The sequence below is a fragment of the Mercenaria mercenaria genome, chromosome 13 (assembly GCF_021730395.1).
Source record: "Mercenaria mercenaria strain notata chromosome 13, MADL_Memer_1, whole genome shotgun sequence".
Taxonomy (NCBI): Eukaryota; Metazoa; Mollusca; class Bivalvia; order Venerida; family Veneridae; genus Mercenaria; species Mercenaria mercenaria.
This window is the reverse complement of record NC_069373.1, coordinates 37067317-37081881: the sequence shown is the minus strand read 5'-3', so window position 1 is coordinate 37081881 and position 14565 is coordinate 37067317. Positions and strand designations below refer to the sequence as shown.

At 34.2% G+C, this 14565-nt stretch overlaps 1 protein-coding gene across 2 annotated transcripts; it reads left to right on the top strand.

Annotated features, from left to right (window-relative positions):
- Window positions 1–616: 616 nt before the first annotated feature.
- Window positions 617–11919, top strand: LOC123528794 (caveolin-3-like). Of its 2 annotated transcripts, none has more exons than XM_045308797.2 (2): window positions 617–773; window positions 11284–11919. In XM_045308797.2, exons 1-2 carry the CDS (start codon window positions 717–719, stop codon window positions 11614–11616), a joined length of 390 nt encoding a protein of 129 aa, XP_045164732.2. In that variant the 5' UTR covers window positions 617–716; the 3' UTR covers window positions 11617–11919. The 2 variants fall into 2 exon arrangements, with proteins under 2 accessions (XP_045164732.2, XP_045164731.2); XM_045308796.2 differs by lacking the exon at window positions 11284–11919 and adding an exon at window positions 7219–7720.
- Window positions 11920–14565: the final 2646 nt, after the last annotated feature.

Here is a 14565-nt window from a genome sequence, read left to right as displayed (position 1 = left end):
AAATGATCAGTTTTCGGTATTTTCGGTCGATTCACTGTCCTTTTTGATACATAGATTGACAGACTTTAGCAATTTCGGCTGAAAGATTGGTCGGTACAAAATATCCTAAACTGGCCTTCATATGAAGCCGCTGTAATTCGTCTGCCTCTCCCGATCACCACCTGGTGTCATATTGGTATAGAGAACCACGTTATATATTAGTTGCAGCCGTTTGTTTTCAGGAAAAAAACGTCAGTGAAGTTGGCATTTAAACATACATTTTTTTAATAGAACTCTAAGAAAAAGAGAGATAAGTAACACATCACTAAATTATAGTATATGTATATTGTAGGTAAAAATGATACTCTATTCGTGTTGAAAACTTAAACCATGTCCTTTGTTTTGTTTAATTGTAAATCACCCACGTGCAAAAGATCTTTCTAATTGCTTCAATAACTGCATTTATATTCATATAACTAACGGAATGGAAAACTTTGAAAGGGGTCTTATGATTCTATTGAATGTAACAGAATTAGCTTATGTTTTTATACATATCTTAGATTTGGTTCGTTAGTGTATTATAAAGAAAACATTTCACGTATCCATTGGTTAAGAAACATGAAAATAAATACGAAATATAAAGTTGAAACTCCTCACACTGCTCTCAGACCTGTTTGTGGCGATAGCAGCTTCGTCCGTAGTTTTTTTCCTATCTATAGAGGACTAAGATATTTAAAATGGCTCAAGTAGATTTGGTTAACCGAGATCCCAATAATCTCAACGGACACGTGAAGGTATGGCACACGCACCTCGAATATATGATTATATAGATGCACGTGTAGCATTAGAAACGAAGAAAATTAGATATTTCCGCTTAACAGCTGCGACCTATATTGATGCTTTCTAAGATTTTATTCTTTAAACTTAAATGCATTTTGATAGATATTTGATATGTCATCATTTAGCAAACATGAAATTAATGCATAATTACTTGCACGTTTAAGTATTCATTTGATTTGGTGGTAATATTACCTTTTACTTGGACTTAATCATAAACTTCCAGTTTTAAATTTAATACGAACGTACAATATTTGAATAAAACATGTAAGTTATGTACTTTTAACATGTGTAGTCAAAAACAGCAATGATTTTGTTTTTTAATTACTGTGACATTTACCATACTTGAAAATGCAGCTCACTGTCTGGTCAGTCAGAATCCAGACTACATGTTATAATTATGATATAAACATATGAAAAAAAATAGTCCGCTTTTCGAAATATGCATTTGATACAGATCATTTGGCTTCTTTGGGAAAATACACGTTTGTATAAAAACTATATTTTCGTCATAAGTCGGCCATAGGCAAGAGAGAAAAAATATCTTGAAAAACAAGCGAAATAAAAGCGAAATTATTCTAATTATTATTATTTTTATTATTATTATTATTATTATACATGCATACATAAATGAAGAAAAGAGGACTTAATGATTAATCAAGTACACAAAACGTGTATTTCTTCGAGCGTGTCAAATTATCTTACATACACAAGGTGAAATGTTGCAACATATGGCACTATGACACACTGCATGCACGTGTCTGAAAACCAATGTTATATCTATTGTTTTACCTTTTTCAAGTTTCATCAGGATCAAAAAGTCTAATGAGGGGTGACAATGATATCATTATATTCATATTACGAAAGTTTAGATTTGGTTCGTTGGTTAATCATAAAGATATTTTTCAGAAAGACATTCACTCGTATCCAAGGGATGGAAACAAAAATATAAATACTGAAATATAAATTTGAAACTTTGAGACCGCTTTGTGACGACAACAGCTTCGTTTAGAAGTGTTTTCTTCTGACTAGGACTAAGACTTTTAAAAAATGGCTACAGTAGATTTGGTAAACCGTGACCCCAATGATCTCAATGCCCACGTGAAGGTAGGCGCGCAGCACAACGTAGATGCACGTGTAACGTTAGATATATTTAGGTTAATTAAATATTTCCGCTCAAACAAAAATGCCTTACTGTTACACTGCATTTAAGATTTTTTTAAAAGGAATAATTAAGAGATACTTCATATCATTTTTACATACATATAATGACATTTTAGCATACATATAATGATATTTGTAACTATAAATAATATAGTTTCTTTAGAATAATACCCTTGTTTTGATCGTATCTACAATAAAAGAACTAAGAACATTTACATAACGTCATTATTTACCTATTTCTTATTTTGTATTTTTCTTTAATAGTTGGCAACAAACGAGAAATTTCCCGTAAAAATAGGAATATATAAGGGATATATGAGTATCAAAGGGGAATAAAGACTCGAAATACTTTGTAAATGAAATGTGAATAAAATATTTCAGAAGAATGATAAAACAAAATTTTTTCGGTGGTTGTCTTTCATATATTAGGTGAAATATTTTAACTTTTTACACTATCACAAGCTTTATGCACGTTTTATTTTCAGGATAACTGGAACAACAACATATATAAATGCGCATTGAGTAAAAATGTATTTCATTTTGGAAGCTAAGTGAAGAAATTCCTCAATGTACAATATATCAAATATTCAAATGTTTTAAACGTCATATTTCTTCAGAGTTCTTTTAAATGATTTGATAGATATATCGAAGCACTTTTGAAATAGTTTGGAATAAGTTATTATCTTATTTCTTAACCACATGGAAAGAATTACATGTTTTAAAAAATATTTAAAACGAATATAATACGGTCAATAACTATTGCCAAAGTTGCACAATGTATAGTTTTTAGCTTAACATACCTGGGGGAGCGTTACTATAAACAGACCAAGCCTGTGTCCAAAACAATCATGTATTGATGTGCTCAAAATACACTATTTTATTGACCTTTTCTAATATACCTTTAACAAATCCAAGGTCTTTGTGGTTTATAACAGCACTTAAAATCGACCGCTTTATTGATTATCAAATACTTGACGACTGTAAAATTTTATAGCGTATTTCATGAATTAAAATTCTGCCTACACTATATAGTCCAAAGGCCACGTTTGATTTTTGTGATTTGCATTTAAATACACGTAATATAGTATGTATGTTTCCATTGCAGTACAAGTAAGACTTGACACACAATCGTATAAAGTTCAGCCTGAAATATTTAAAAATAAAATCACAAAATCATCTTAAAAGAGGGTTTACATAGATTTTATCCGCTTTACTATTTTCAACATTGACTTTCCAAAAAATTAAAGGCTTGTTTTACTAACTACACATTAAAACATGTCTTTTTTTCAAATAGTGCCTAAGTTTTTTCTAGCCTATATATGGAAAGAATGTGAAAAAATACGCTGGCACCAATTCTGTTTTTTTTTTTTTTTTTTTGGCGACGTATGTTTAAATATTAAATACCAGTAACGCAAGTGAATTTGTTTCTCATTCCCATCCTGACTTGAATATATAAGCAGTACTATTTTTCAAATGTCTCTTAAGTTGTAGGAGTGAATATTTGATAAATATAAGTGATAATTCACGCTATAAAGAAAGGGGACTGAGAATACACCCTCATTCTCTCATTTACGTACTCAAAACACCATGTACAAAACATGTATGTTATTTAAGTATCGGCCTTTATTGTGTTAATATAAACACCTTTCTAACAGGTGGATGGCTATTTCCCGACATAGCATTTTCCGACGTGCAAAGTTGCCCACAATGTGTGTTATTTCATATATATAATGTTTTACGCAGTATATATTTCTTAAGGTAGCCAAGTTGTTTATAGTTTGGAATTTTGGATCTATAGATACAAGCGGGAAATACTGACATTATTACTGCTATTTCATACATGTATAAACCTATTATAATGATTATTGAATACTCTTTAACAATCTAAGGTCACGGCACTTAGCAAGCCTTGGTAACAACACAAATATTTACTCCGTTATTGTCCCGTTGCAATGGCCTATATTTGCTAATCTATAGTATTGATTTAATACATACCATAGTAATCGATTAGGTTTTAGCTTACATTACGGCAAAACCGATAACCAAAACTGACTAATATTGTACAAACTACTAATAATGATAGAAATAAAAGTACATATACAAGGCCAGGCATGTACTTTATCTAGTAAACTGAAGGTAAAATTGTTATGTATGGAAACGACTGAACTTCTGTCGAATGACTGGACTGAAATTTGAAGTTATGGTTTCAAAGATATCCTCAAGCGGTATTGTAATCATTTAGGCCTATGATAAAATTGTTTTAAGAGATGCGTACGCATTTATATAATTATCAGTAACGAGTTTTAAGTGGCTCTGTTCCGCACATGGACTGCTTTAGATGCATACTAGTATATAAATGCAAATAATAATCTTAAAATAGCAAAGTTCATCCTACCAAAACCTTCACCGGCTTATATTTAAAAAAACCCAAAAAAAAACAGACAATAATCGGTTCATTACATGGCCTGCTTATATTGACAGCTGTCCATCTTAGTAAAGAGCGAAAAGCCCGACTCCATAACATATACCCCTAGCCTACATGACAGACTAGCACACTCGTTGGTAGGCAAATAAACATTTGAGCCGTGCCACGAGAAAACCAACATAGTGGGTATGCGACCAGCAAGGATCCAGACCAGCCTGCGCATCCGCGCAGTCTGGTCAGGATCCATGCTGTTCGCTAATAGTTTCTCCAATTCCAATAGGCTTTAAAAGCGAACAGCATGGAGCCTGACCAGACTGCGCGGATGCGCAGGCTGGTCTGGATCCATGCTGGTCGCATACCCACTATGTTGGTTTTCCCATGGCACGGCTCATTTTTGTACATTAACGACAAAATCAATTCAGTAACACATAGCCGATTTCTTTGACTTCCGTCGGCTGTAAAACATCGCGCATGAAAATACTTATTCTTGTTTTGAAATGAAAATGTGTTTGATTCACAGTAGAGAAAATGCACACATGACAATAGGTACCAGCATGGGTCATAAACTAAACAACAGTTCATCAACATGACATTTTGAATATTTAAACAAAGAAATAGTAAAAGAAAGGATCGAATCATTCTTTTCTTCCCGATGATTTGTTTTCATGACTTACATAGAATTAATCATGTGCATTTTATTCATACACGCTTTGCTATGACTTGTTGTCTGCAAAAATAGGAAAACTGAAAGCATTATTTTGATTAATGGTTGAGAAGGAAGATAGAGAGAAACATTTTCATGTATAATTTTTGTATGTTAATTTAAAATTGAATAATTCTAAAGAAAACGTTGTATTAATTGAACCCGATTATAGTCTCGCCTCGAATCTATGTTTTGCCTTGGACCTATGTCTTGTCTCGGATCTATGTCTCGCCTCAGACCTATGTCTCGCATTGGACTTTTATCTCGCCTCGTACGAACCTATGTCTCTCCTTGGATCAATGTCAAGCCTTGTGGTCTTGGGCTTATGTCTCGGCTCGGGCCTATGTCTCACTCACCCTGGACCTTTTTCTCGCCTTGGACCTTTGTCTCGCTCGGACCTATGTCTCGCTCGCCCTGGACCTATGTTTCACGTGACATATGTCTCGACTCGGACCTATGTCTCGCTTTGGACCTATGCCCGCCTCAGATCTATGTCTCGGCTTGGACGTTTGTCTCTCCTCGGACCTACGTCTCGCTCGCCCTGGACCTTTGTCTCGCCTTTGTTTTGCCTCGGACCTATGTCTCACTTGACGTATGTCTCACCTTGGACCTTTGTCTGTCCTCGGATTTATGTCTCGCCTTTGGACCTTTGTCTCTCCTCGGTCCTATGTCTCGCCATGGACCTTTGCCTCTCCTCGGACCTATGTCTCGCCTTGGACCTATGTCTCGCCTGTTTTAGCCGGTATATACATGAAGGTTGCCGTTGGATAGATATGTTTTGTTGTGTTTTGATGTCGCTATGACAGAAAATAGGACCATACCTGCCAATGTCAGTACAACAATATACCATAAAATATTTGATCAAAAGATTATAAACAAGAAAACAGATTTAACATGTTATTATATATATATAACCTTTGGAAACGTTTAAACCTGATAAAATCGATAAGTCATTCAAACAATAATTAGCGAGATATTTCAATATTGAACTTTGTATATTGGCGTCACGTTTTTAGCTTAAACTATCTAAGGATTTGTTACAATAAACGAAACATTTTAAAACTCGTCGCCTCTTTTACAATTTTCAAAAGATAATTTTTCTTACGTTGTCTTTTCGTTTTTGTTTTGAATACGATAATCTTAACAGTTTGGCGTAAATGTGATGTATTTAAATGAATGCGAGGTAAAAACACAAGGATGAATAGTCCCCATAAACCACAACTCAAAGCGCGCGGACCAACATGCTCCTATTACCTGTTAGGCTCGAGCCAGTCTATTTGCTTAGAGAAAACGTCTCTACAGGTATCAACCTGTGATTTCCTCTTTTTTGAAAATTCGACATAAGTTTCATAACTTGACTTATGGTGATTGTATTGACCAATAAAATACGAAGAAGATTCTTTGAAAGCATAAAACGCAAACACGCATAATAACAGCAGACTCGCGAGAGGGAATGCAATATGCAACACCCCTCACGCCCCCCACCCCTCCCAGCACTGACTTATTTGGAATTCTATTATCAGAAACTATGCTAAAGAAAAAACAGACAATACAACAACACGTTTTTTGCCCTTTTGAGAGCGATAATAAAGTTTGACATGTACAATTTTGTATCCCAAAAACGGCAACTTCTACAGATACTGGTACAGGAGATATACTAGTTGGATTTTGCATGCGTCGTTCGAACTTACCAAAAATGGAAAACTAATCTATCCCTTGCAAATTATGATTTAAGTATTTAGAAGAATACTATCTGGTCTTTTTTGAAAATCTTACCGGATAAAGGGTTTTTGGATTTTAGACATAACGTATTGGAGCGGAGTAGTGCCCAAAAGCCCTGAAATACCAAATGATGCAAAAATGAATAAGAATTCAAACAATTGCCTTATTACATGGATAAAATATTTCCTCGCCTGAGTGCGGTGTTTGAAAGCACGCTGGAGGTCTGGGCACAACTGACACATGCAAAAAGGTAACGGCATTATTTTCTCCTTATAGTATTCTAAACTTTTAATATGTTTCTTGCTGTGACATGCACGTAGTGATGAAATAACATTCAGCGAGTTTTCCAAAGTCAGCGTTTATTGAATGATGTCAATTTTATCTTTAGGCTGAATTTGAAGATGTTCTTGGTGAGCCCGAAGGAGCCCGTTCCATGGATTGTGTTTGGAAGCTCTCTTTCAGATGTTTCAACATCTGGAGAGACTGCTGCTACAAGCTGGCCACCCTCTTTTGTGGAATATGTATTGCCATGTCCTGGGGATGCCAGTTCGCCGGTATAGCCTTCAACCATGTCTGGTGCATCACACCGAGCTTAACGAAATGTCAAATCGACTGCATTGTATTTAGAAAATGCTATTTCATGTGCATCGACTGCTGTGTTGGTCCAGTTTGCGAGGCTTGCGGGTTGATGCTGAGCAGGATAAAAATAACAAAAGCTTAGTCTCAAACAACTGTTGAACAATGAATCTTTAAGTGAAACATTTTTATATGTTTATATCTATTAGTAAAACAATGTTTGTTTAAATCTTGTGTTATGACTTCTAAGAACGAACAGGAATATAACAACCATTGTCAATAAAAGTATTGTAAAATCTCTGTATTAATAATCATTAACTTTTTATTGTCTGTTTCACGTATGGTGAGTCCCACGCTTGTACTTCACTTTGTTATATCTACTTAAGAAATTATACATCTTGCGAGACAGACAGACAGACAGACGTGTATCTTTTATTTTTCTCCCAATGTCAAGTGTACAACATGAGGGATAAGCTATATCCAAAGCAACAGTAAAATTTCTGGTAACACTTAAACACCTGATGAATTTTGTGACGAGTTGTATTAACCGAGGATTCAAATACATACACTTTTTAATCGATGTCAAAAGTTGCCACCTTGTTTAAATGTAAAGGAAGCTGGTTTTTGGCCCAAAAGCGTTTAAAGAAGAGATCTATCTGAAGCAATGCACGGTATTAAATCAGTTGTATATCCCAATACCAAATCAACCGTTTTCCGCGAGGCATCATCTTGAGTATCAAACCAACCAATCACCACAAGGAATGAAATCAAATATTTGACCAGCTGTTGTCGCTACGTATCAAACTGGTCGTTTCAATATCATTCATTTAGAATTAAGAAAATGCACATTGTGTACTCGAAGTATGGGTGATGAGTTTCATTACCTATTAGAATGTTCCACATTAAAAAGTGTAAGGTAGAAAATCAAATATATAAAGAAGCCTAATATTATTTCATTGAAAAAAATAATGACAATCAAAGTTTTATAAACATGTTGAATATAGAAAGCTCTGTATGTTCGCTAAGAAATTCTTAAAATATTTGAGTGAATGTAATTACTAGTAATATAGTGTTAAACGAAAGCTGTGATGTATAAATACTTTTTGTCAAGCATTATTGTCATTGATATAAATTGTATTTATTACTATATATTCTGTATTGCAAGGAATTAAGCATCACTGATATTACATGTCAATATTATATTTGCCTTATATTATCACGTGTATCATGAAATGAGAGAAATAAATAATTGGATTAAAAAAAAACTGTTTGCCTCAAGGTATCAACTTTTTGTCGCAAGGTATCGAATGAGGTATCAAATCAACATTTTGTTACAAGGTATCGAATGAGGTATCAAATTAACTTTATCAAATCAACTTTTTGTTCCAAGGTATCGAATGAGGTATCAAATCAACTTTATCAAATTAACTTTTTGTCGCAAGGTATCGAATGTGGTATCAAATCAACATTTTGTTACAAGGTATCGATTTAATCATATTTCGTTACTCTTCCAACATACATAATCAAAAGGCAAAAGGGTCGGACAACAAGTTTTGACAACATTAGAGACTGTCCTTCCCTTACAAAGTATCGAATGAGGTATCGAATTATCTTTTTGTTACAATATACCGAATGAGGAATCAAATCAACTTTTTGTCACAAGGTATCGAATGAGGTAACAAATCAACTTTTTGTATCAAGGAATCAAATGAGGTATCAAATCAACTTTTTGTCGCAAGGTATCGAATGAGGTATCAAATCAACTTTTTGTCGCAAGGTATCGAATGAGGTATCAAATCAACTTTTTGTCGCAAGGTATCGAATGAGGTATCAAATCAACTTTTTGTCACAAGGTATCGAATGAGGTATCAAATCAATTTTATCAAATCAACTTTTTGTCGCAAGGAATCAAATGAGGTATCAAATCAATTTTTTGTCGCAAGGTATCAAATGAGGTATCAAATCAACTTTTGTCGCAAGGTATCGAATGAGTTGTCAAATCAACTTTATCAAATCAACTTTTTGTCACAAGGTATCAAATGAGGTATCAAATCAACTTTTTGTCGCAAGGTATCGAATGAGGTATCAAATCAACTTTATCAAATCAACTTTTTGTCACAAGGTATCAAATGAGGTATCAAATCAACTTTTTGTCGTAAGGTATCGAATGGGGTATCAAATCAACTTTTTGTCGCAAAGTATCGAATTGGATATCAAAATAACATTTTGTCGCAAGTTATTAAACCAGACAAGAAATCAAAAGTTTTTAACATCCCTGTTTGGAAGTCAGCCCTGTTTACCTGCACATAATGTCTTTCAGTTGAGCCAGATTGGTCTATCGGTGTCAGAATGTTTTTGACACAGTATTTATTTATGGAATAACTTGATTCATGTTAAGCTCTGGCTTAACCTACATCTTACAATTTGCTAGCGGTAATAAAATTTCGCATATATCTAAAAAGTCAATGTATTGCGTCTTCCATGGATTTTCAGAATGTGCAAAGTGTGCAAAGATTCATAAAGTACAGAAATTGTATTTAAAAAAGTTATTGTGGAATAAATCCTGAATGAGATTCTGTCATACTTTCCAAATTTCGCTTAATTTATGTCACTGTCCATTTATAACTCTCATATATTTCTTCATGCAAGTTATGTATAATTACTATCATGGAAATACAAAAGAATACAGTTATATTTTTGAGCGTCTTTAACTGTCGGTCCTAAATACATTATTCCTTTAAAACAATACACATTGGTAATATCGCTACCTTTTCCATTTCATGACACACAGGGGATAATTCTACGACAGGAAGAGATCTCGGGATCTCGGGTTACCTGGTATAAAGGGCTAATTTAATACATCTTCTGGAGTAAAAGATAAAACAACACGTTATCTTGGATGAAACATTTCAAACTTTTCGAGCCCCATGTGGTTTTGGGACGATCTGTGTATGAAAAGAATTGGAACCACTGTCTTACCCTTGTATGATCGTAAGAGGCGACTAATATGGTCTGAACACCTGGTTTTGCAGTAACTATGTGATTCCAGCAGGTATGAAAATTTTGATTCCATACCTCATGTTTTTATTTCGATGTAAATGAGATGTGAAACCAAAATTTTTAGTCCTGTTTGGCGCCATATAACCTATACTGTATTGGTGTGCCGTAAAACCCAAATCAAATCAAATCAAATCAAATTCAAACGTTTCGAAAAAAAGCTAATATTCGAAACTGATAATGAAGCAGCCTTAAGAATAGCTTGAAAGTCAATGTTAATAAGCACGAGTAAACACTGTTTGAATCATAAATGTTTTCAATAGGGAATGAAGGATACACTAAAATCATTTTAATGAAATTTATCAGTATGTCAGCCTGAGGTTCTAATCTTAACGTATGTTGCATCACCTTGTTACATTAAATTTTGTAGTGTGTCTTATGAAGCATGCAGCTATATGTGAATAGGCATTAATTCATAGTGATTTTTGTGAAGTAGGGGTAAAATTGCATACTACGCAACGTTCTTAAATCTGAGCTTAAACCAAGAGTTATGTGTTGCGTTCCTAAAACGGTTTGGTGCACGTATTTGAAATTACAATTTATTTTAACAATAAGATTTAGAAATAAATTTAACAATTGCATTATCTTATAGTCGGAAACGTTTTTCGCACACACGAGTGTGGTGTTTGTAAGCACTCCAGAGGTCTTGGTACTTGTGATGCACATGATAAAAGGTAAAGCCATTATTTTCTTCTTACACTGTTCTGTAATTCCTTGAATTTTGATGTGGCATGCACTTAGTGATGAAATTACATCCAGTGTGTTTTTCATGTGTCAGCGTTTACCAACGCATGACGTTTTCTTATTATTATATTTCTAGGCTGAGTTTGAAGATGTTCTTGGTGAGCCCGAAGGAGCCCGTTCCATGGATTGTGTTTGGAAGCTCTCTTTCAGATGTTTCAACCTCTGGAGAGACTGCTGCTACAAGCTGGCCACCCTCTTATGTGGAATATGTATTGCCATGGCCTGGGGATGCCAGTTCGCCGGTATAGCCTTCAACCATGTCTGGTGCATCACACCAAGCTTAGCGAAATGTCAAATCGACTGTATTGTATATAGAAAATGCTACAACATGTGCATCGACTGCTGTATGGGTCCAGTTTGCGAGGCCTGTGGGTTGCTTTTGAGCAGAATTAAGATTACAAAGGCCTAACTACTAGTAAACAAACCACGGTAATCGTCATGTAAACACACAATCTGAAACAAAATAACAATATCACTGACAGCGTACGTGTAGTGTTATGACTTCCTTTAAGGAACGAGCACTATCATACTTTATACAGTTAGTCTTCACTACAGTTTGTCTTAAAAATCATCTGCTACATATCTAATCTGCTTTATATATAAAGGAAATCAATATATAGTTGACACTTTTCTGGTCAAAACAGGAACTCTATTTTGCACGAGAGTGCTGAATTACCTTTTATCATTGAGCCTGAATAAAATGAGAAACTTGTGTTAGAATTTACTTTATATCCTCATAGCATAGCCATTGATTTACTATATTATAAAATATATAAGAATGTTCTTTGGAAACATAGAACGCAACCAAGCAAAGTAACAAATACAGCGAATTTTGTAAGACTGTATTTGCTTATGAAAGGATACCCCTAACGGCCCATATCACCCGCTTAAATCAGAACCCTATTATTTACTGATATAAACTTTTAACGTGCTATAATTTCATTGATTGTTAATGTCTATCTGTGCTGTAATTATATAACTTCATGTCTTACATGCAATAAAATATGTTTAAAATAAACTAATAAAATGACGAAAGCTTAGGCTCAAAGTACTGAACAAACGTATGAGTGAAATCTGTATTGCCATGTATTGGGGATGCCATCACATCACACATGATAAATCATGAGCTTTATTTGGTTACACACAGGAAAATTGACTGCTTTATAACTACTGAACAAAATATGCTCAATCATCCTTAATCATCCTCATTTGAAAGAGACTACATACACGTTCTCACAATATAATAACGTGTTTGTTATGACCTCTTTGACGGAAAGAGAGTCATCATATATTGTAATACTTTATACAGATAACTTTTAAAAATACATTAACGTCTCAAGCCAATTGCTACCTGTGTAAAGAAAATAAATACTTTACTTCACATTTAGATGTCTTAAATTGATCTACATCTATAACTTCATAGCATATCAAATGTATTACTATTTTTGTTCTATATGCTTTGAAATTGCATTCGGTGACTTTTACTGTATAATCTTGTCAGCGCATTTGCCTTATAACATTAGTTTTACCTTTTTTTACTTATTTCTTGGATATCACAAAGATGTTCAATAGTAATGAGGGTTGGTCACATCAGTTAGCACTGTGCCTTGGTGTTCTACAAAAAACTAATATAAATTATTCTCTCTATATATAAACAGGAAGCTTTGCAATGGACGTATGATTTTAGTTGTGTTTTATTTTTTTGTTGTTGAGTAACGGGACAATTATATGTCATATGGCGACTTTCTAGCTTTTCATGTTGGAAGGAGACCTCAGGTGCCTCCTTGAATATTATTTCATGTACATGCGGGCACCTTGTTTGAACCATCGACCTTCCGCAAACCTGCTGAATGGCTTTCGCACTTGAAAGAATTCTACACCCAAATCAGTGTTTAGTCCCTACATTGTGAGGGGGCAAATGATTCGAAGCCAGCGACCTAAACCCCTCGGCCACGAAGGCCCCTTGTAAGACTTTAGTTGCAGAGCATCGCAAAGAGTTTAATGTTCGTGGCGGCTTCGTATTAGTTTCGGATCGGTGGAATATTTGTCACTGTATCACGAAGTGAGCCTCCTTACCCCGTCGTATCGTTACATATTACTGTTTAATTTCTTATTTCAAATTTTATTCACTTTCAGAAAAAAATATTATTTTCTTTGTGAAATGTGCAGTTGACACCTGAATTAAGAATAAAACTACTTGTACCTGCATTTTCGCCTGTCCATTAACATAATACCCGTATCGATGTACTGATTCCTTTTGACTGCATTCGGTGGACAATTAAACAAAGAAATATATTAGATACTAGATGAATGAGAATTGCGTACTGTTTTATATCTCAGCGTAGAAAAAGCATGCGCTTTACAGTGTAACCAGCAATAGCTAGTAGAATAGTCAGTGACATAGAGTACACAACTAACAAGTATAAAGGTAATTTTAAAAGATTTTTCTTCTTTACCTTTTGTAAACATTGGTTTAGTTGATAATACATGCATTTCCAACATAGATACACATTTCTCTGTTCAAGCAAAAACCAAGTATGCTCCAAGTTTCTTCAATTAATGAAAGAGTAAGTAAAACTCGGAATATTTGGATCAGGTCGCCAGGTCAAAAATGTATTTTGCTCATTTATTTAGCTCTTTAATATGGCATACGCTCAAATTCCACCCATAAAACACGCTATATAAATGGATATATAGCAATGGGGACTTGTTTAATTGTTCCTATCGACACAAAATGTGTTTAATGATTGACACACGAGCATTCGACTTTTTCCAGAATTATGAAAGAGACTGGATCTTCTGATCCAAGTGTCTGTGTACAAGCATGCAGTTGAAAAATTAGATTACTAAAGTTTGTATAATATTTTAGCCTGTAATATTATGTTGTATCGTGTACAAGAAGGAATTATTCAAATCTATTGAGCAAAAAGAAAGATCATTGAATTTAGTTAACTTTTCCTCGTTTCTTCAAATAATGATAGATCTACAAGACTGTAAGCTAAAATAGTTTTCTTTGTACAATTTGTGATATAGACTTTGCTTCAACTCTGCAAATAAATATCATTTCCGAAACCAAAGCAAATTTTACTCGCGTAAAATACCTTTTAAACATATATGCCTTTGTAACTAAGAAACCATTTTCGGCAAATAAATACATGTACTTAATTTGCACATTTTTATCTTTTTCAGATTGATTTTTTTGATTCGTTTGGTGAACCGGATGGCATACATAGCATAGACTGCGTTTGGACCAACAGTTATAAATGCTTTACATGTGGAAAGAACTGCTGCTACAAAACACTCACGTTTCTTTGTGGTATCTTCATCGCACTCGCTTGGGGATGTGAGTTTGCCACGA

Excerpts from the sequence above, each read along its gene's own strand:
- LOC123528794 (XM_045308797.2), top strand. The coding sequence starts at position 717 with ATGGCTCAAGTAGATTTGGTTAACCGAGATCCCAATAATCTCAACGGA. Across the intron at positions 774-11,283 it reads ATCTCAACGGACACGTGAAG|GCTGAGTTTGAAGATGTTCT; the intron begins GTATGGCACACG and ends TTATATTTCTAG.